The sequence below is a fragment of the Populus alba genome, chromosome 5, assembly GCF_005239225.2.
Source record: "Populus alba chromosome 5, ASM523922v2, whole genome shotgun sequence".
Lineage (NCBI taxonomy): Eukaryota > Viridiplantae > Streptophyta > Magnoliopsida > Malpighiales > Salicaceae > Populus > Populus alba.
In genome coordinates this window covers 10,965,233-10,986,331 of record NC_133288.1, presented here as the reverse complement: position 1 = coordinate 10,986,331, position 21,099 = coordinate 10,965,233, and the positions used below count along the sequence as shown (strand labels likewise).

Sequence of the window (21,099 nt, the reverse complement as noted above, 5' to 3'; positions counted from 1 at the left end):
ATTAAACTACAAAATAAAATAAAATATGGCTATTGATTTAGTTTTTTATAGCAATCTTTTAATTTATTTTTACTTGAGATTTAATCCCTTTTATTTTAATTGCATTTCTTTTATTTCAAATAATTATTTGAATTTGAAAATTGTTTTCAAATTCATCTTTCTTTAATTTTTCTAATCATTTATTTTGGTTTTTTTTATTGGTATAGTCTTCACATAATTTAAAAATATAACTTAATCAGATTTTATACTTGTTTTTTTTTAAGATTACCCAACACAAATATCAAGATAATTCATCTGAACATTCACAGTGAAAAAAAAAAAAAAAAAAGATAAATATATATACATCAGGGCCTAGATGGTACTTGATGAAAAGTAGGCCACTTGGACTGGACATTTCCAACTTTTCAGCATCTTCTCTCCCAATAAACTCCACCGAGCAATAGCAAATATCAGTATCAAACCACAACATCAAAAGAATGGGAGAGGTCAACAATCAAAAACAGCATTTTGTTTTGATCCATGGTTCAGTTGCAGGAGCCTGGATATGGTACAAGGTCAAGCCAAGGCTAGAGGAAGCTGGCCACCGTGTCACAGCTCTTGACATGGCTGCATCAGGGGTGAACACACAAAAAATTGAAGAAGTTCGCACTTTTGATCTGTATAATGAGCCCTTGATGGAGTTCATGGCCAAATTACCTGAAAATGAAAAGGTTGTATTGGTGGGGCACAGTTTGGGTGGCTTGAATCTGGCTTTTGCTATGGAGAAATTCCCAGAGAAGGTTTCCCTTGCTGTTTTTCTTACTGCAATCTTGCCTGATACCGTGCACCAGCCATCTTATATGTTAGAAAAGGTATCTCTGTGTTGTTATTATCATTATTATTAAGACCCCTTTTCCCCTTTCTAATTAAGATGGTCATGCACGAAAAGGGGTTGATCTATTTTGTTTGGTTTCTCTATTCGAGTAAATGCTATGAACAACCCTAGGTTTGACGAAATCTGATTTTGAAAATAGAATAATTTTTAAGGTCTTGAGACTATTATTTTTTTTTCATTAAAGTATTTCTTAGTTCACTGATGATATCAATTCGAACAGTATCAAATCTTATGGAATCACAACCCTCACATTAGTTATTGAAGAGTGTGAGGGAGATCGGCCTCTTGTATATAAGATCTAATGAAAGATCCAAAAGGCTAAAAGTGATGATTGGTATTCGAAATGCTTGATTAGCTTCAATCTTTTGCTTAATTCAAGATGAGGTTTTAATTCACATACATGCAAATGTAAAAGTCATTATCAATCATGTTCTATCATCAAAATGATATTTTGGCCTCCTTGTTAGTTTGCTGAAATCGGTCCCAAGGACGAAGAGTGGCAAGACACTCTGTTTTCATTCCATGGAACCCCCGAAGAACCGCATACATGTGTTCACATGGGATTTGAGTTTATGAAGTGCAAGCCCTTTCATCTTTCCTCCGCTGAGGTACACAAATCTTTCTTAAAAATTATGAATCTTGGACTAGTTTTCATTGTAATAACCAGTTATGATACTGTTCTTGTTCGCAGGATCTCGCTCTGCAGATGCTCTTAAATAGACCAGGATCGCTGTTTGTGGAAAGCCTGTCCAAGGCAAAGAAGTTCACTGATGAGAGATATGGATCAGTGCCGCGAGTTTATATTGTTTGTACTGAGGATTTGATGATGCTTGCCTCATTTCAGCGCTGGATGATTGAGCAAAATGGGGTAAAGGAAGTGATGGAGATTCCTGCAGATCATATGCCAGTTTTTTCCACGCCTGCAGAACTCTGCCATTCTATACTGGAGTTGGCCCGCAAGCATGCTTAGATTGCGTTTACGCCGCGTATCCTTAGCTGGTGTGCTTTTTATGTATGTGATAGATGTGCAGCCCATCTTGGCTGCATTTGCTTCGGATTTGTGTGAGATTGTAGAAGGAATCGGGTTGTTTTTATTTTTTATTTTTGGCTATTAAAGAAAAAGAAAATAGGAGAAATCAATGGTTATTCATTTGTGTTAGATTGTAGAAGGAATTGGGTCGTGTCCATAGGTGGTGTTCTAATTATGTATTATGATTTGAGTTTGTTATGTTTGTTCACAAAGATTCAGAAGATTTTAACTTGATAGGTTGCTTCCTTTATTGTTCTGTTCTCTGACTGGCTCCTCAATTGCTTCCCTTTATTGTAATTATGATTGCCAAACTGAGTTGCTTTCTCGCATCATACATCCACTTCTGCCCATGGCAGTTCAGCAGATCTAAAATGGAATTTATTTCACCAGAACAAGTTTCCAAAACCCGAAAATCATGTCGCCCGTGATACTGTGACTCCTGCTATAAACTGTAAGAAGTTCCGTTACACTTTAAACAACATGGAAGAGATGAAACCAAGAAACATTGTCGGACGAATCAAGCAAATGGATGAATGTTGTTACGTCCTTAGCGTCCACTGGCGGAGCTGCTTCCTGAAAATTTTAAAGGGGTTTTTGGTTTTAATCATAAGATTATAATTATAGGATTCATGAATCTGTCACTTAATATTATAGTCACTAGAAAAACTAATGGTTAATAATAGTTTGGGTAAGGGACTAATTGTCCAAGGAAAAGACGTATCACCCCTCGTGTACCCTATCTAAGATAAGCTGCATTGCTTGTCAATTGTTTTCTAGATCAATGTTTTTATATGTTGGTCTCATCTAAGGTGCAAAGCAATACACCCTACCTTAAAGTAAGCTGCATTGCTTATCAATTGTTTTCTAGGTTAATTTTTTTATAAGTTGGTCTTGTCTAAGGTTCAAGGCAAATCTTTCTTTGTGATGAAATATCTTATTTGATTAATTAATAACCATTCTAAGTCCCAGATTTATCGTCGCATTTATTTCCTAATGTTTCAGGTAACAAACTAGTTATTGTGGGATTTTTTGTATTTTGGTCAAACTCTAATAGATAACCATAAACTGGTTATGATATTCTTTTTTAATTTTTTTTAAACATGATATAAATATGATTTTCTTAGGGAAAATATCATGAAAAACCTTTAGGATTTGGTCGTATGCACTACAACAAAACATCTTTTTTTTTTTTTGAAATGAGGAAATTAATTTAATTTTTTAGGATTTTTTTTTAAGTTTTGGAGAAAACCAAGTACTTTTAATACTAGGCTCGTATCTTATAACGTACATCTACGAAAGAGGAAATTGTTAAAAAAAACACGCGATGAACCGAAAAATGTTTTTTTTTTTTAATTGTCTTTGAAAATTTTGAATTTTATTTTATTTTTTATTATTATTTAATAAATGGGTTGGATTTAGCCCAAAATCCAAGCCCAACACTATCACATTGGATTAGGACAACCAATGACACAACAAACTTCTCTCTTTTTTTATATATATTAGGTTGGACCTAGCCTAACCATCTGGGTTAGGCTGAGGGCCAGCCCATCTCTTTCTTAATTAAAAGAGATGAGAGGCGGAATTAATTCATGTCTTGCATACATTATCTAAGCAAAGAAAGAAAAAAGGAAGCAAGGTGCAGGTTATTGAAGGAAGAAAATTACCTGGCGCAGGGGTTGTGTTTTGGTTGTACACGGTAGTGGAGGAACTAGCAATCACGAGGGCGTAGAGGAGGTAAGCTATTGGGCTGTTGTCGCTGATAAGGGTGGAAGCCGAGAGGAAAAGGGAGCTATTGTCTTTATTACAGTAGGGGAAGAGGCTTCAGCTGCCAATTTTGATGGGCTATCAACTACCGGTTGAGGTTAGCGTCGTTGCTGAAAGGAGATGAGGTTGAGTACACAACAGAGGAAAAGAAGGATAGGATTGGAAGATGAAGAAAAAAAATTAGGAGAGGCTGTTTTTTTGTCTACTTTGCACTCAAATTTCTTGTCCCTCGATACCCGAAATCCACTTCTATTTATAAGGGTGGAAATGGATATCTTGTCTTTACCGGGAACCAATTTTGACCCTTGATTCAAGCGAGGAAGATCCCAGCCGTAGGCTTAAAGGTGTCATCATGATCTGTGAAAATTAAGTTGGTTAGGTTAGTCATTTTGGGGCGGCGCCAAAATGGCTGTAGGGGCTATCAGTCAACAAAAATTACATTAGGGTGTATTAACATGTCACGTCATCATAATGGTGTATGGTTTGTAAGATGCATAACACAAACCTGAAACTTGTACACACATAGTTACTCCGGTTTACAACTTCCTCTACCTTAACATGGTCAAACCAAAACCATTATAGGCTTCGTTTGGAAACGTGATGCAAATCACTTTCCCGAAACATATATATATGTTTTCACATTGTTTTGGTGTGGTAATATCAAAAATAATTTTTAAAAAATATAAAAAATATTATTTTAATATATTTCTAAATAAAAATCACTTTAAACTATCATAATTATAAAGTTACCCTTACAACTCACCCGAGTAACCTTATTTTAGATTCTCATTAAATTCATAGTCTTTTATAACAGTCCAAAACCAGAATATTTTCTAAAAAGCACTAAACTATACCGCCTTTTGGTGTAAAAAAGCCTTTGTTTGTACCGTATTAATGATATTAGGACAACCCTGATTTCCCTTTCTTTTCCGATTGAATAGTTCTAGACTTTTAGCATTAAATTTCCCTACGGCTGACTCCACAGCACTTTTATAGCTAGTAGCCACCAGCACTGGCTCACTGTGGTCCCCACTAACCAAAGTATATAATTTGCCATCGCATTCACAAAACTCAAAAGGGGAAACAACTATATGTATAGTTTAATCGAGTTTCTAAAATTCAAAGTCATGCGATATTATCCCCAATTAAAAGTAATTAGCAAAAACAATTTTCATTCATGCGGTTTTTTTTTTCATGTCCCATTATTGTTAATATTATTTCCACCCTCAAAACCCAATCCCAATTACAGTAATGAAATATGAAATCACGCACACTAATTTTTCTCTTCATTTACTCGATTAATTCTTCTTGAATTATATATATATATATATATATATATATAATATATATATATATATATATATATATATATTGTAATTTGTTTTTCCTTGTAACAAGGAATTTAATTTAATACCATAAGGTGATACTGTAGTTGGGAGAACCAAAAAGTTACACATGATTGACAAATTTCTTTTCAAATGTAAGAGTGTAAGGGTGACATTATTAATATTTCTTTTTAAAATATTGTGTGTTTAAAAGTGTAGTTACGGTTGTTTTTTGAAGTATTTTTCACTTAGAAATATATCAAAATAATACATTTTTTTTAAAAAAATAATTTTGACATTAATTCATCAAAATAATATAAAAACACTAAAAAAATATTATTTTAAAATCAAAAAAAATTAATTTTTAAAAAAAATATTTTTAAAATACAGAAATAAACATGAACTAATTGAAATGGAGGATTTTTTTAGATTTTGTATTTTTTAGGAGAAAAAAAACGTTAAAACACAAACCCTCCAGCCACCTCATTATATATATATATATATATAAAATGTAACAGTGCACCCATGGGAATCGTCATTTAAAATAAACACCGAAAAGGCAAAAAAAAACCCATTCACCGCCGCCTCAGAACCCCCCCCCAAAAAAAAAAAAAAAAAAAAAAAAAAAAAGGCCTCTCCAGCCTCTTCAATCGTCAGCACAGTCAATGTAAATTCAACCACGACCTCTACTCCCACCGCGGAATCCCCGGCCTACTATGCTCGACAAGCGGTTATTATAAGTTTCGTTTGGAATTGTAGTAGTTGTTATAATTTAAAATATTTTTATTTAAAAATATATTAAATTAAAATTTTTAATTTTTTTAAAATTATTTTTAATATTAGCACATCAAAACAATCTAAAAATATAAAAAAAAATTATTTTAAATAAAAAAAATTAAAATTTTTCAATGTGGGATTTGAAACCCATTAGTATATATACTCTATGTTCCCAAGGAAAAAATCATGTTTTTTCAATGTGGGATAAAAAAAACCTTTTGGTTTAAATACTCCAACTTAAAGGGATAACATAGTATCTTTTCAATGTGGGATTTGAAGCCATTTCATATATATACTCTATGTTCACATGAAAAAAATTATATTTTTTCAATGTGGGATTTGAAACCCATTAGTACATATACTCTATGTTCTCAAGGAAAAAAATCATGTTTTTTCAATGTGGGAAAAAAAAACCTTTTAGTTTAAATACTCCAACTTAAAGGGATAACATAATATCTTTTCAATGTGGGATTTGAAGCCCTTTCATATATATACTCTATGTTCACATGAAAAAAATTATATTTTTTCAATGTGGGATTTGAAACTCATTAGTATATATACTTTATGTTCCCAAGGAAAAAATCATGTTTTTTCAATGTGGGATAAAAAAAATTTTTAGTTTAAATATTTCAACTTAAAAACTTAACATAATATCTTTTTAATGTGAGATAAAAAAAACTTTTTAAAATATTATTTTAAACTTTATTATTTATAATATGTATAATCTATATTTACATGGATTTTTTCATATGAAATATTAAAAATTTAATTTTTTTTAATTTTCTCGGGTTAATCCGGGTTGACCCATGAAACCCGAGACCCGGCCCCTTGACCGATTTTAATAACTATGATCTTAACCGAGTAATAAATTTTATCATATACATCCAAATCATAAAATTTTGAATTTAGTTTAACATTTTAACAATTTACTCCTTGCTCTTACAACCAACTAAATCAATTTCACATAACGATGGCCCCTTTTCTTGCAACCATCTCATCAATTACATATTTAAATAACTCCCGCTCTTTTAACTAGTTTATCTATATATATATATATATATTTACAGGCCTTGCTCCTGCAGTCGACTTACCATAACAATAGCTCCTACTCCTACAACCGGCTTATATCTGCCAATCTATTTATTTGTTTCTTGTCCTTTTCATTTCCAAACATTCATAACTCAGTCATTTACAATCAAAGAATTTTGTATCAATAAGACTAATTAAAATTTGAGGTGTTGAGCACCTACTTAAACCTCTAGTTGAACATGTTCTTCTAGTTGTAGAAGATTTCACTCATAATGCTTCTCTTGAATCCATAAAAGGTACCATTATTGATATCTTTTTTATCTCATCATACATCAACATTCATGTTGTATAATTTCATCACATTATTCATCAAAATATTTTTTTTTTCTTTGGTTTTTCATGCTTATAAGTACTTAAGTATACCATTTTCAACCATTACTCCTAAATTCTTAACAATTACATCCACCTCACAATTTTCCTTTTGTATTTCTATAAATTCTTATTTTTTTTCATAATGATATTCTTACTTAGTTAAATTATCTAATCCCTCACCCTTATATAATATCACATTTCCTTCCACCCATTTATGTTATGATTTTCATCACTTTCTGTATGAATAACTTATATCAACATATTTACTACAATTCATGTTTTAACAAATGAAGTTTTAACTTCTGCTAATTTCTACAAATCATTTCCTCTTACTTTTTGTTTTTTAAAACCTCAATTCAATGTCCAATATACAATTTATAATTCATGTATGCATCATAACTACCACTTATACCTTCAAATCCCAAAACATACCAATCCACTTTTTAACATATTTGTAATTCAATTTATTCTTTTTAACTCAAAATAACTCTCTTAACATTTAAACTAACCATAATTCATATCACTTTATCTTTACTTGTTAAATTTTCTTAACTCTACTTATGGTCAGCCCCAAAACTTCCATTTCCTCTTGAAATGTTTTTAAAATATTCATGGTTTCAATTAGATTCTTCATCATTTATATCATGTAATCATAAGTACAATTAACTTTTTTAAAATTCAATTATTTCTTTAAAAATCCTTATTCTCACTAACCTAAGAATTATATTGTCATCTTGATAAATTAACTTAATATATTTGTAATCACTTTACTCATAACAACAAAGAATAATATAACACAAGTACCTATAATTGCACAATCTAAACAACTCCAAAACAATTTCCCTCTTAACCGACCTATAAAGTCCTACTTATCACCATGATTTGTTCTAATTTTTCTATGATTTGACATCCATTATAACCTATTCCAACTCAATTCATTCAATTACAAGCAATTTTAGATTTTCTTTAAATTTCATCAAAAACCTTAACCCTATGGATTCATGAATTGTTCAAAACTACTTAAAACATACTCAAACTTACATAAATGAGTTATAAGCATCTTACCAATCATTTATATTCAAATGCCTTCCAGTAGAAATTTCTCAAAGCATCCTTCTTCCTACTTTGATTCCTCTAGTTTCTCTCTTTAACTTCTCTTTTCTCTCTATTTAAACTCTTTTTGATCTTGTATTTAAGTGTTTTTCTCCTTTTAATCCATGTTAAAACCATCAAAACTCCTAAATCCCTTCATAACTATAAGGAGAATTCAAGAAAAATAAAGAAGGAAACTCTCCTCCTTCCAAAATGGTTGATGTCCATATTTAAAAAGAAGAAGGTGGGTCTTTTTATTTTATTACAAATTTATCCCTGCTTTATACATCATTGTTAATTTCTAAATACCTCTCTTACGTACTGGTAATTTGTATAATCTCCTCAAAATCTAATCGACTTGAAATTTTAATCAAGATAGAAACATATGCCAAGAGACTCCTCATAAAATCTCATCCTGATCCAATGTTCGGGTTAAGAATTATGCTTAATAGTGTAAAACTAGACAACAAATACTTTTTATGCCAAAATCCAAATTTGCATGTTGTTTTAATGGTTAAATCATCAAGATTTCCAAGATAATTTATTAGGAACTATCATCCCTATTTATGATACAATTTCTCCTCAAATTTCATCCCCTTTCAAGTTAAAAACTATGTGAATATACGCAAGACTTATACCGATAATCAAGGTCATTCATGCATAAAACCAAACATTAATTTATTTGTAAGTTCTAAAATATTTTTATAAGTATTTTCACCCCAAGTTTATAACCATTCTTCATATTTAACACTAGTTTATCAATTTTCAGGTCAGAAGTTTACATTGTACCTTTTATGTTCATTGGGTAATATTCTTCATGCCTAGATGCATTTTAAGACTGAGTTTAAATTGACTACATAGAATTTCATTACATTATATCCCAAAAACTTGCTTTCCTCTTTGATCTCTTCCATTTGGTTTTTATCTGCTTTTCTTTATTATTTTAATTTTACCACCATTTTCATATTTTTAATTTTAATTTAACCCATGAACATTTAATTTCAAATTCTCAAGTCTATCTTCGTCCTTGTAATTTAAATATTCATTTTACACATTTAACATAATATTTCCCTTATTAATTTTGTGAATTTTATCCAAGGGTTTACAAATGTCAGGATGATTATTTATTTATGGGTAAATTGAAGTTCATTGATATAAGACATTTTAGAATCATCCAAAGCTTGATTAGTTGTTTTATGTTTAATAAATGTAATCATTGGTAATCAAGGTGTTGTTAGTTATGTTTATATGTTAAAACATGATAAATACCAAATCAACTCAAATTTTATTTGTATCATTATGATCATTTTTTTTATATTGTTGCAGTGTCCAAAAAATATCATCAATATACATTTATTGTTTATGTGAGTTGTTTTTTTGAATATGTATAATGTTTTAAAGTTTTGACTTATAGAACTAACATTTTAGCATCTTATTAATCTTGAAATATCTATTCGTGTTTTCTCTTCATTGGCATACTTCGTCTATTTTCATATTTAATAGGCTTAATTTCTCTCACTAGTGTGAACAAGCTAGTTCAATTTCACCTAGGTGTTTTGGATCTTAACTTGGCACTTTAAATTCAAAAACCTATTGTAATTACCGACAATATTAATGCTAAAGAATAACCTTTCCAAAAATATCAAGAAAGATAAAAAAAAAAAAATGAGTCTAATGTTTATATGAATGAGTATAGTAAATAACATTTAACTTCTTTTTTAAAATTAAATATTCTAAAACAATTTATGAGATTTTATGGAAGAGCACTCCTAAATTATTGATAAGCCCTTATTGGGATATTAATGGGTACTTTGACCACCATTAAGTTATGATAGTTCTCTTATCATGCATAAGTATATCATTGAAATGAGATTGATGTAAGAGCATTCTTAAATTATTGATAGGCCATCATTAAGTTTAATAGTTCTCCTATTATGCTTGATCATATCATTGAAATGACAAATACTGTAGCAAGATTTAAATCCTTGAGAATGAATGTAGATGAGAATTTTCTTGTAGAATTATCATCAACTCATTACCTCTTGAGTGTGGCTCTTTTTAAATGAACTATAATAATAATAATAATAATAATAACTAAAACAAAAAGATTGTGCATGAACTGCACATTATTCTTGTTCTAGAGGAAATGAGATTTAAGAATCAAGAAACTCATTCCATTTATTTTATACGTAATCAAAATGTATGGAAAAGGTAAGCATGGACCACTTAAGATAAATGAGTCTTTTGTCCAAGTTCACAAGAATGAACATAAGAATAATAAGTGTATTTTCTATGAAAAAATTGAGACATTTTCAGAAAGATTGTATGAATATAAGACATGGTTCGAAAGAAATTTAAGCATGGTGCTTTTATATGTTTGGAATCAAATTTAGTTAAGGTTTCTTATAATACTTGATGGATTTATTCATGCATGTTGCAACTTTTTGAAATCACACACACGTGTATATGTATGGAGTTTTTTTATGTTACTTCTTTCAATAAAAAAAAAAAAAAAAATTATCACCCATGTTAATGACTGCTTGCATTATATGTCTATTTGTTGCATGAAAAATCTCAAGTAATAGATGCCTTGGAAGTGTTTATTAATAAGTTTAAAAGACAAATAAATAGAAAGGTGAAAGTTGTCAGGTCAAATAAAAATTATAAATATTATGAAAGATATAATGAGATTGGATAATAGCCAGGTTTATTTTCCAAATTCTTTATGAATTATGGCATATGTGCTCAATACACAATGCTAGGTATACCACAATAAAATTATGTCATAAAAAAATATAATTGTATTTTCACACATGGTTAGGAGTATATTAAGTCATTCATTTGTACCAACATCATTGTTGATGTGTATATTAAAAAATTGCCAGGTATTTGCTAAAAAGAGTTCCTAGTAAAGCAATTCCAAAACACCTAATGAATTATGCATCCATCAGAAACCTAGTTTAAGACACTTATATGTTTAGGGTTACCCAACAAAAGTAAAAATTTATAATCTATATAAAAAGAAATTGAATTTAATTAGAACAACTAGTGGATTCTTCATTGTTTATCCAAAAATATATTATTATTTTTTTCCTAAAACATAGCACAAAAATTGTTGAAATTAAAAATGCTAAGTTCATTAAAAATAATAAAGTTAATGGGAGTGAAATACCATTCAATATAAAAATTCAAAAAAGTAGGATACAAGTTCCTTGTGTATTCTAAAGTTGTTTATTATATTATTTAATATTTTAAAAAATTATTAAATAGTTTTAACTACATGCAACCTATTTTTAGATAAATCCAAGTGAATTAAAATATACTTGACTTGTGTAGTAGGAAGATAAATATTCTTTACCTGTGTAAAGGAGAACTGATACAACTAGGTTGACAAGCACTCAAGCCAAAACAAAAAGGATATTGAGGGATTGTTAGGCCCATTACCAAACATATATAGCGAGTCCATCAAGGAATCCACTTATCTCATGTCCAGCACACCGAGGTAGTGTTTATTTTTACATTGGTACCATACTTTTAAAAAAATTTAAATATTTTTATACTCAAATTAATTAATTTTTTATTTTTAATTTTAGATTATTTTGATATGTTAATGTCAAAAATAAATTTTTAAAAAAATAAAAAATAATTTTTAAAAAAAATTATTATCACAATAACAAATAATATCAAACACTACCAGAAAACATACTTCCAAAGAAAAAAAATATCACCAGCTATCACATGGAAAGTTTAAAATATCCTTATTGTATTCAATGAATCTATTTAGCTATATATCATCCCTGCTTTAGATTGCGTTTGTTTTTCCCCAACTTTTGTGTTTGCAGTGAAACAAACACAGCAGGTATTTGGTAACAAACCAAACTGTATTTTGTACAGCGGAGCCCACTAAAAAGATGAGTTTGAAATGCAGTTTTTTTAAAGCAGTGTTTATATATTTTTTTAATTGAGTTTCATAAAATCCTATTTATTTTTGCGTTTCAAAAGTACTTTTGAAAAAAAAAAATTTAAAAAAAATTTATTTGCTTTGAATTGATATATTTTTTGTATTTTCATATTATTTTAATATGCTGATATCAAAATATTTTTTTAAAAATAAAAAATTTATATTATTTTAATACATTTTCAAGTAAAAAATACTTTGAAAAAGCAACCGCAACCACACTTTCACTAAACATTTTATTCATATTTTTTAATACACATAAACTTCAACCATATTTTTTCTAAAACTAACTAACCACAGCTAACCATATATTTTAAAAAACTTATTTTTGAAAAAACCACAACTACAAAAACTACCTAAAAAACAAACATCCTCCAATGCACAAATTAAAGGGACATCAAGAAGAGGCCCATTAAGCTGATCTTTTGGCGAGAAGGCTTATCTCTAGGGGTGAGCATTTCCGGTTCGGTCCGGTTTTCACCTAAAAAACTAACCAAACCGATTTATTTATTCATTTTTAAATCAAAACCGAAACCGGTTCAAACCGACCAGTTTCGGTTCGGTTCGGTTCGGTTAATTGAAAGGAAAAAACGGAATAAACCGATTGCATCTTGGCCACACATATCAAGCAAGTTTTCTGAATCAGGAAGCCAAAAAGAACAAGATTCAACGAAAATTTGAAAAAAATAATTATCACAACATCCATTACAGTAATCGCAACATGAATGGCAAATCAACATTCTTATAAATAAATATAGAAAATGAATACATAATAGATCTACAAAAATCAGAAAAAAAACTAAACAAGGACAAAAATTAAGAGATAAAGATTGAAGAGAGGGGGGCTCCAGAGCTGCTGTTTGGTTGTTAATCCATGAGCTTAGTCGACTATGCTTAAATAAAAGAACAAAAAGATTGAGAGATGAGACATAATGATGGTTCGTTCACCGGATCTACTTTGGGGGGGAGGGGAGTTGTGCTTAAAGCCTTAAAGAAAGTTTGAGAGAGATGAGAGATGTTGAGGGAGGATTGTGAGAAAGGTTGAGAGATAAGAGATGAAGATGGGGGTTGTGATGGGGGGTTGTGAGAAAGGTTGAGGGACGAGAGATGAAGATGGGAGGGGGGCTGTGCTGAGAGATGAAGATTGAGAAACATAGACGATAAATGTTGAGAGTGAAGATGGGGTGGGGGCTGAGTTGAGAGGTAAAGATTGTGAAAGATGAGTGGCGGCTAGGGTTTAGAAAAGAGAAGGGGAAAGCTGAAAAGTTGGTATTTATAGTACTATTAATTTTTTTACTTGAACCGGTTCGGTTCGGTTCGGTTCGGTTTATTCGGTTTCAGCTTTTTAAAACCGAAACCGAACCGAACGGGCTTGTTTTTTAATTTTTCTAATCGGTTTGATCGGTTTTTTTTTACGATTCAGTTTTTTCGGTTATTTTTTTTCTGGTTTTCTCGGTTTAATCGGTTTTTCGGTTTTTCGGTTTTTTTGCTCACCCCTACTTATCTCAGCCAAGGGGATTTTAATAAAGCTGGTTATAACTTTATAGGTTGCTTTTGAGGAAACAGCAAGTCTCTCCCATACATATTCTCAAGTAGGAAAATATTCATCATACAATAAAAAGAGTTTGGTAGATGTGGAAGCCGCTATAAGAGTTTGGATCCATTAGACATTAGAAATTTATAACATTTTTGACCCATCAAGCACATTTCACATTAACCTACATGTTCAGGGATAGGAGTTCCCATACAGCCTGGCCATCAATGGTGCCTATCGAGCTTATGTTTTAAGTGCTCTAACCCAAACAAAACAAAACAAAAAAAGATTTTGTCAAACAGGATATTTTTTGTGCCAACAAATCGCATTCTATGCTACTCTAAGCAATCAGTTGGAACCAAACACTAAAATCTAATTTGCTGGCTGGTAAAGAAAAAGCTACCATCATATGTCGATCCAATGTTCCTACATATAAGATCTGAAATAGCACAAACCAGGGCTAGAAATAACAGCCCCGTAATTTCAGAAGACATCAAGAAAGCATAGAGTATAAATACCATGCTCCTTGCCTTCTCTTCTCCCTTTGGATGGACCGCTGAAGCAGCCATGTCCAGAGCTGTAACTTCATAACCAGCTGATTTAAGCAAAGTTGCCACCTTATACCAATACCAGGCTCCACGGACTAGCACAGAGTGTCTCTGCCTCTCCATCTCCTACCACTCTACTTTCCTATCCCTTGTCTTTGGTCTTTTGTCCTGCTGGCTATGTTATAATACGGTTGGAGGAGTCCGAGTTCGCCAACGGAGCTTAGTTTATCTTCTTTTAGGAAGAACTGTTATTAGTAAAACAAAAGGTCCACAACTGTTGTCACATTTGAAAAATTCAAGAATGGCCTTTTAAATGGACCTACTGTTGTCATTTCACAGTCCCTTGATACCTCCAAATGTCATTTTATAGTCCCTTGATAGCATCTCCAGTTAACAAGAAGCAGTGATCCTCCTCGCATAAAACAGCATCCAGCCACACACAGAGAGAAAGAGGGAGATTTCTGTGGTCCAAACTGCAGAGACCAAACATCAGTTTGTGCAATCAAATTTTCTTTATGCATTATGTATGTATTCGGCATCATTGCCAAAAGGATGAATGATGTATATTCAAGTGTTAAAATCAGGTGGATGCAATCTTCACAAGGATGGTCGTGGAGCAGAAGCAGGACAAGCCCAATTTCAGATGTGCTCCCAAACCAAAAAAGAAAAACAAATTCCTTGCCTCCTATACTACTACAAAAACAAAAATTGAAATTAGCACCACATATAATAGGATATGGAGTATAAACTACCTTAACTGCATGATTGCACGAGGAGACTAGCTTACTCTGTACAACCCGACCTTCAACCCATATATCAAAAATATATATATTTGAAAAATTGCCCTTAAGACATTGAATGGATGTCTTCCCAATTGCCGTGATGAATACTCCAATCTATGCAGTTCATACCTCCGAGGAACGGCTAAGTGCTAACCCTTCTTGCCAATAGGATCTCAAATTCACTATTTATTCTGGAACAGAGATAGTGGCATTGCCACTAAAGTTCCTAATAGCTCTTCCATTCTAGGAAGACAATAATTCTTTCAACTATGGCATAGCTCCTGAAATTGTGATAAACTGCAAGTAAAGAGCAACCAATATAATGTCAATTTATCTATGTATATTTTTATTAAATAAGGAGGAGCATATGAACACTCACTCAAGGTTAATTCATGTCAAGGAGTCTTAAACTCATATGCATAGATGTCTCATGTAGACTCTTACAAATTTTTATATTACCACATAAATCACCAAATTCCATAACTAGCATATATGATGAATCTGTCTGCATCAAGAAGTCAATCATTAAGGTACATAGTTGGAAATACAGTGGTTTTCTCAGCAAGTTTTTAAGTCCCCTTGAGGACATCATATAAAATTTGAATCAAATATACTATTTCAAATGTTGTTTAATGCTTGGTTTTTATCAACAGTTGATCACTTAAAAGGGCATGACTTGAGCAAATGAAAAGACATACAGCACATAATTACTTTTCCAGATTATTGGAAGAATGTTGAAAAGAAAACAATAAACTATGTCAAAGGCTCAGTTCAATAAACAAACTACGTTAAGGTCAATCCTGCTGTGATGAAAATATAAATGATGTAACAGATAACGGTTAAGGAGAAAACACACCGTTTCAGGAGCACTAGTGGATTATATGGAAACAAATTCTTTCGATGAAGACTTTCCACAGAAGCTTTTAAGGAAATCAAACAATCTTTGGCTTCCTTGAATGGCTGTCTTTTGTTTTGGTGGTTTTCACAGGTATATTCAAACTCTTTCTCATCTTCTTCCTCAAGTGATTGAGAAATGCATTGCACAGGTATAGATGACAACTCTCCCTGAAAATCAGAGACATCCAACAGAAGTCTTCTCTTCTTGCAACATGATTGATTTACAACTTTCCAATCCATAGAAAATGTGGCAAATTCGTTCCATGAATTGTGTACCATACGCAAACACCTATAATGAAAAAAAATACAAAGAATGATTTGTAAGAAGCACACTAAATTGAGCGTCGAGTTCTGTGAGTAAGAGGAGCAAATTAATAAGACCCAACTACTGAATTGTATCAAGTTATTACTGAGAATGTATAATTTACAAGTTAGGAGCAAGGATTAGCATGTTCCAAAAGTGACTGGAAGACATACCTTAAAAGATATTCAGCACAACTGATTCCAACATCTTTAGAAATAAGGTAATCAAGTAGCACTTGGTGGTCATAATGCAACTGTAAGGGAACAAGAAGCATATGTGTCAAAATATAAATCACATTTTACAGAAATGTCTCTTAATATCTCTCTTCTTTTTCTTTTTCTTTTTCTTTTCCGGGGGGCCGGGGGCATCAAATTCGACACTTGCCTCAGCAAGGAATAGATGGAAAAGGTGCACAGGATTAAAGAGGTTTGAGACATTATGAGTAGCATCTTTCAGATATTGAGATGTCTGCTTTTCTCCATTTAACCTGAATATAATAGAATAATCCATTATGTTCCCTAATCAATTCTATTTTAATATTGACAGCAAAGAAACGGACACATTCAATTTTCACCATTGCTCAGAACATAAAGGCACACTCAGCAGTTGCAAAAGGACCATAAATAATACATCATCCTGCATTTCATGGTAGACAAAGCAATTAGAGCACAGAAGCCCCAATGGAGCATCCATGAAAGGGAAAAAATATAGGAAAAAAATCTAAGATCAAGCTAATTGTGTCAAGCTTGCAAACTGAGAAACTTCCAAAATTTAAAAAGAACAGTTCCTGATGGGTTAAATGGCAAACCTCATGCATATATAACTGGAGGAAAGATAAGGAAAAGCCCATGCACTTTTCCAGATACCTTTCATGATCAACTAATTTATCATCTGGAAGATGCCCTTGCAGCCAATTATAAAGCTCCAGTAAACCTTTATTTCTGCTACAATAATCAAGATCTGAGACTGAGGCAACCGTCAAGCAAGACTTGAGAATTGTCTTTGAAGTCACACATTGCCTGCTTGTCTCTCCTGTGAAACTCATCAGACTGAAGCAACATCTTAGAAAAAGGAGCAGAGTCTGCCTCTGCAAATGACTGGAATGCATGCCATCAAGTTCTCCATTAGAAAGACCTAACAAAAAAGGAGAGCCTTCTAGACATTCATCCTGACCAGCCTCGAGTTTGCTTATGGGTTTCTGCAAAAGCTCTTCGAAGTACTCATGAAGAAGTTGCAACCATAAAATTAGAGTAGAGCAACCTAGACAGGTTACGTAACTAATTCTCAGCATTAGCATCTGCAGAACACTTCTATGTTATTGCAAGAATAATGAAGTTCAACAAAAATGATATATACAGCTAAGTGATAACTATTCCCTATCAGTGGAATATTATCATGCACTTCAGCAAATGCCTACACAATAAGCATTTCTACGACAATTAAAAATTTAAAATGCAATGCAAAGGCAACATCTAGCATATAGACATAAAGGAAAAGCCTCCTGCTTGGATAGCGAAAACAAGTAAGCCTTTAATTCATCTCAATATGACTTTCCTAAGAAATTTATTTGAAAAATATTCTCCACTCTATACATTAAAAAAAAAATAAAGATAATTTCTCAAAAACAAAAAAACAAAAAAATAAAGAAAAGAAATAAGATAAATCAATACCAACAATTTGTGTCTGAAGTATTGAGAGACTGACAGCTTCACACTCTTCCCTTTCTTGCAAAGGCACCAGCATGCAAGTTTAGGAACAAGACTGATGACCATGGAGAGAACTGGATACTGAACTTGGGAACCAACCTCAGTTTCCACAGCACTACTTTGCTCAACCAAAGAGCAAAGGAACTGAATAAAAATCCCTAGAAACAGAACTTTTGGCTCTTTTGCACCAAAACTTCTGAAAACTGAAGCATCCTTAGAACAGCAATTCTGAGGATCACCATCCCAAGCGTCGCAACTCTGATCAACATGAATCTCATCCATGGACTCCCAAGGCACATTTGAAAGAAAGGAACTGACAGAACCCAAATACACTTCAAGAAGTTGATCATCACACTCTTGCTTCAAATGTTTCAATATATTTCTCAAAACGCGAACAATCCCTGCTGCTGTGGACCAGTCACCACCTTTCAAACTAGATTTTAAGACTTCATAACTTGAAAAATCACAATTTGAATCCTCAACTCCAGTTCTTGATGGTTCCCAAGAACACAAGAACACATTGGCAATCGCCAATTCAAGACAAGTGCTTAATGAATGAATAAAAGAATCCCACCCACTTCCCTGCAAAACATTCATAATACTAACAACAGTAAAACACATAACACGCACTGGTGCACCATAAACCATGACATGCAAAGAAGATTAACTTACAGACAAAGCCACAAACTCAGAAAAGACTACAAGAACGTTGCCCACCAAATGTTGTACATATTGACTCTCAACTGTAAGAAGAAGCATCTGTCAAGAAACAACCCACAAAAGTGAATTTCACAAAATCAGAGAATCAGGCTCAATATAATAAGTAAGAACAGAACAACAAAAAATGTGTAGCTAAACAAACTTTCGAATACATATCACACGTGAAAAAACATGCATAGATTTATCGTAAACCACCCCCCAAAATCATGTTATTGTCTCATTAGGATTCCCACTCTCCAAAATCTAAACCACCTTTAGATAGAAAGGAATTTGATCCCTTCTATCTTCTCTTACCCTTACACTGTCACTGACAAATGCAAATAAAGCAGCATAAATTTATCCACATAAAAATTAATATTTTTGAACAATTAGCAAAAAAAGGGCACTAAAATTTTTCAAAAAAAGAAAACAGAGTATGAGATATGAGATTACCAAGTCAGTTACTATCTTAATCAAACAGCTGTGCTTCTCATGATGCAGCACCGACTCACCATAACATTTCTTCTTACTGTCAGTCTCCTGTAGAATAAATAAATTACAGCTTGAAAATTTTTGTTTTGAAGTTTATCGATCAAAATTAATAGGAAGAGAATAGAGTAATTTACTTTATCAAGTTCTCGAATCCAAGCCTGAATTACTTTCAAAATCTGAGACAAGAAAAACTCAATGTAAATGTAAGGAAATAGTGAATGAGAGAGGATTCAATAAGTGAAACAACGGTGACCTGAGAAAGAGAAATTAGAAGATCCCTCTCCTTCGTTTTTGTTGTTTCCGGTTCCGGTAGGTTGTCTACTAGACGGCAGAGCAGAGAGAGCTTGGAATCAGGAGACATTTTTAGGGTAATTTGTTTTGGCTTTCAGCTTCAAAATATTGGTGATTTTGTGGCGCTGTGAAGGTGACTGTCCGACTGTAACTGGGTGATCGTCCTTGACGAATGAAAACGCTGTGTTTTAAATACGGGTTTGTACTCCACTTCTTTTCTTCTGGGGGTAAACTTTAATCGCCTGTTTAGCGTTGCGTTGTTTTGCTATTTAAAAAAAAAGAAAAAAATTATCTTTTTATTTTTTGAATCATTTTTATATACAAAGGTGAATAAACTATAAAAACCTTTAAAAAATATAGCCCAATAAAAAAAAACTCTATTAAAATAATTTCAGCTTGTACAAGTTTGGAAAAGAATAAAACTAAACCAAACTAAATCAAAACTAGTTAATTTAAACTGATTTTTTATTTGATTTAGTTCAAAAACTTAAAAAAAAAAAAACTTTGTTATGATTGTTTATTTTGATCCAAATATTATAAAATTTTATCTTGTATCAATGTTGTGTTATAAATAGGTCTCGATGTTAATTTTTAACACAAATCTCATAAATTAATAAATTATAAAAAAAAACTATGAATATTAATTAAAAACTAAAGTTGAAAGTGAGCTTTCTAATAATAAGTAAAAAATAAATACACATGGAAATATTTTATTCTACTAATTAACAGTAATATATGTATAATGAACTATGGAATAATGAAAAAAAAACTTAGGCAGCTGGATCATTTTCAAAGACAATTTTTATTTAATTTTATAATAATTCAAATAAATATAAAAAAGAGTTCGAATGATTAAAATTCTAAAAAATGTATTTATTTAGTCAAAATTCTAAATATATACTTTTTTTTTTCTTGTATTGGATGAAACATGTTTTTAATTAACAACATGATTTTTGAACCCTAGAACCCGAACTTCAACAAACAAAATACACTAAAAATATCATAGAATCCTTAATAACTTTATTTACAACCTAAAAATAGCGTTTAATCAATCTAAAAATTAAAAATCAAACATAAAATACATTTAAAGATCTTGATCTATTTTATTCGACATTGTTAAAGGAGAAAATTATATTTATTAAACTATTATCTCCAAAACAAAACCATTAACACCAAGATTAATCTTTTTATAGCTTAAATGTAGTGGGCTAAAATCTCTTTCTTGTCTCTTTTATTATGACTCTCTCTTTTTACTTAGTATTTATGAGAAATGCGACAGGAATGAAGTTTTAGAACCCAAACTTAAAGAAATAAGATTTTAAGGATAAAAAAAATCAAAAAAAAAAATTTAAAGATGAAATTGAATTTTTGTGAAAACTTTAAAGATTAAATTAAATTTTTATTAACATTAATGACATAACATGAGGTAAATGAAGTTTTAAGACTAAAACCTAAACACTTAAAACTATAGGGATAAATTGTAAATTTTGAAAGATTTAGTGACCAAAATAAAGTTCATGATCAAAATACTAAACACCCAAATTATAGGGACTAAAATGTAAAAATCAAAAAGCTTTGGGGATGGATTAATTTTTTACAAAACTTCTAGGACTTAATTTAACTTT

At 31.4% G+C, this 21,099-nt stretch overlaps 2 protein-coding genes across 5 annotated transcripts; one reads left to right on the top strand and one right to left on the bottom strand.

Moving 5' to 3' along the window:
* Window positions 1-370: 370 nt before the first annotated feature.
* Window positions 371-2,154, top strand: LOC118048214 (salicylic acid-binding protein 2). The gene is made up of 3 exons (XM_035057812.2): window positions 371-851; window positions 1,342-1,482; window positions 1,566-2,154. The coding sequence occupies exons 1-3, from the start codon at window positions 477-479 to the stop codon at window positions 1,842-1,844; spliced, it is 795 nt and encodes a 264-aa protein (XP_034913703.1). The 5' UTR covers window positions 371-476; the 3' UTR covers window positions 1,845-2,154.
* Window positions 2,155-13,884: 11,730 nt separating this feature from the next.
* Window positions 13,885-19,675, bottom strand: LOC118048300 (uncharacterized). 4 transcript variants are annotated; one of them, XM_035057916.2, is made up of 12 exons: window positions 19,437-19,674; window positions 19,318-19,359; window positions 19,145-19,231; window positions 18,665-18,751; window positions 17,957-18,574; window positions 17,095-17,583; window positions 16,861-16,922; window positions 16,671-16,773; window positions 16,460-16,539; window positions 15,942-16,271; window positions 15,056-15,382; window positions 13,885-14,776 (listed from the first exon to the last, which is right to left on the bottom strand). In XM_035057916.2, the coding sequence occupies exons 1-11, from the start codon at window positions 19,542-19,544 to the stop codon at window positions 15,349-15,351; spliced, it is 2,040 nt and encodes a 679-aa protein (XP_034913807.1). In that variant the 5' UTR covers window positions 19,545-19,674; the 3' UTR covers window positions 13,885-14,776; window positions 15,056-15,348. The 4 variants fall into 4 exon arrangements, with proteins under 4 accessions (XP_034913807.1, XP_034913815.1, XP_034913824.1 ...); XM_035057924.2 differs by having other exon boundaries at window positions 15,215-15,382; XM_035057908.2 differs by lacking the exons at window positions 13,885-14,776; window positions 15,056-15,382 and having other exon boundaries at window positions 15,395-16,271; window positions 19,437-19,675.
* Between the last annotated feature and the right edge of the window lie 1,424 nt (window positions 19,676-21,099).

Bases quoted from the DNA above. Each gene is read 5' to 3' on its own strand.
- LOC118048300 (XM_035057908.2), bottom strand. From the start codon at position 19,544: ATGTCTCCTGATTCCAAGCTCTCTCTGCTCTGCCGTCTAGTAGACAAC. The intron at 19,360-19,436 runs GTCACCGTTGTT...TTCTTGTCTCAG, and splicing joins TTCTAATTTCTCTTTCTCAG to ATTTTGAAAGTAATTCAGGC. The intron at 16,774-16,860 runs GTGAAAATTGAA...TATTATATTCAG, and splicing joins CCTTTATGTTCTGAGCAATG to GTTAAATGGAGAAAAGCAGA.
- LOC118048214 (XM_035057812.2), top strand. From the start codon at position 477: ATGGGAGAGGTCAACAATCAAAAACAGCATTTTGTTTTGATCCATGGT. The intron at 852-1,341 runs GTATCTCTGTGT...CCTCCTTGTTAG, and splicing joins CATCTTATATGTTAGAAAAG to TTTGCTGAAATCGGTCCCAA. The intron at 1,483-1,565 runs GTACACAAATCT...TCTTGTTCGCAG, and splicing joins TTCATCTTTCCTCCGCTGAG to GATCTCGCTCTGCAGATGCT.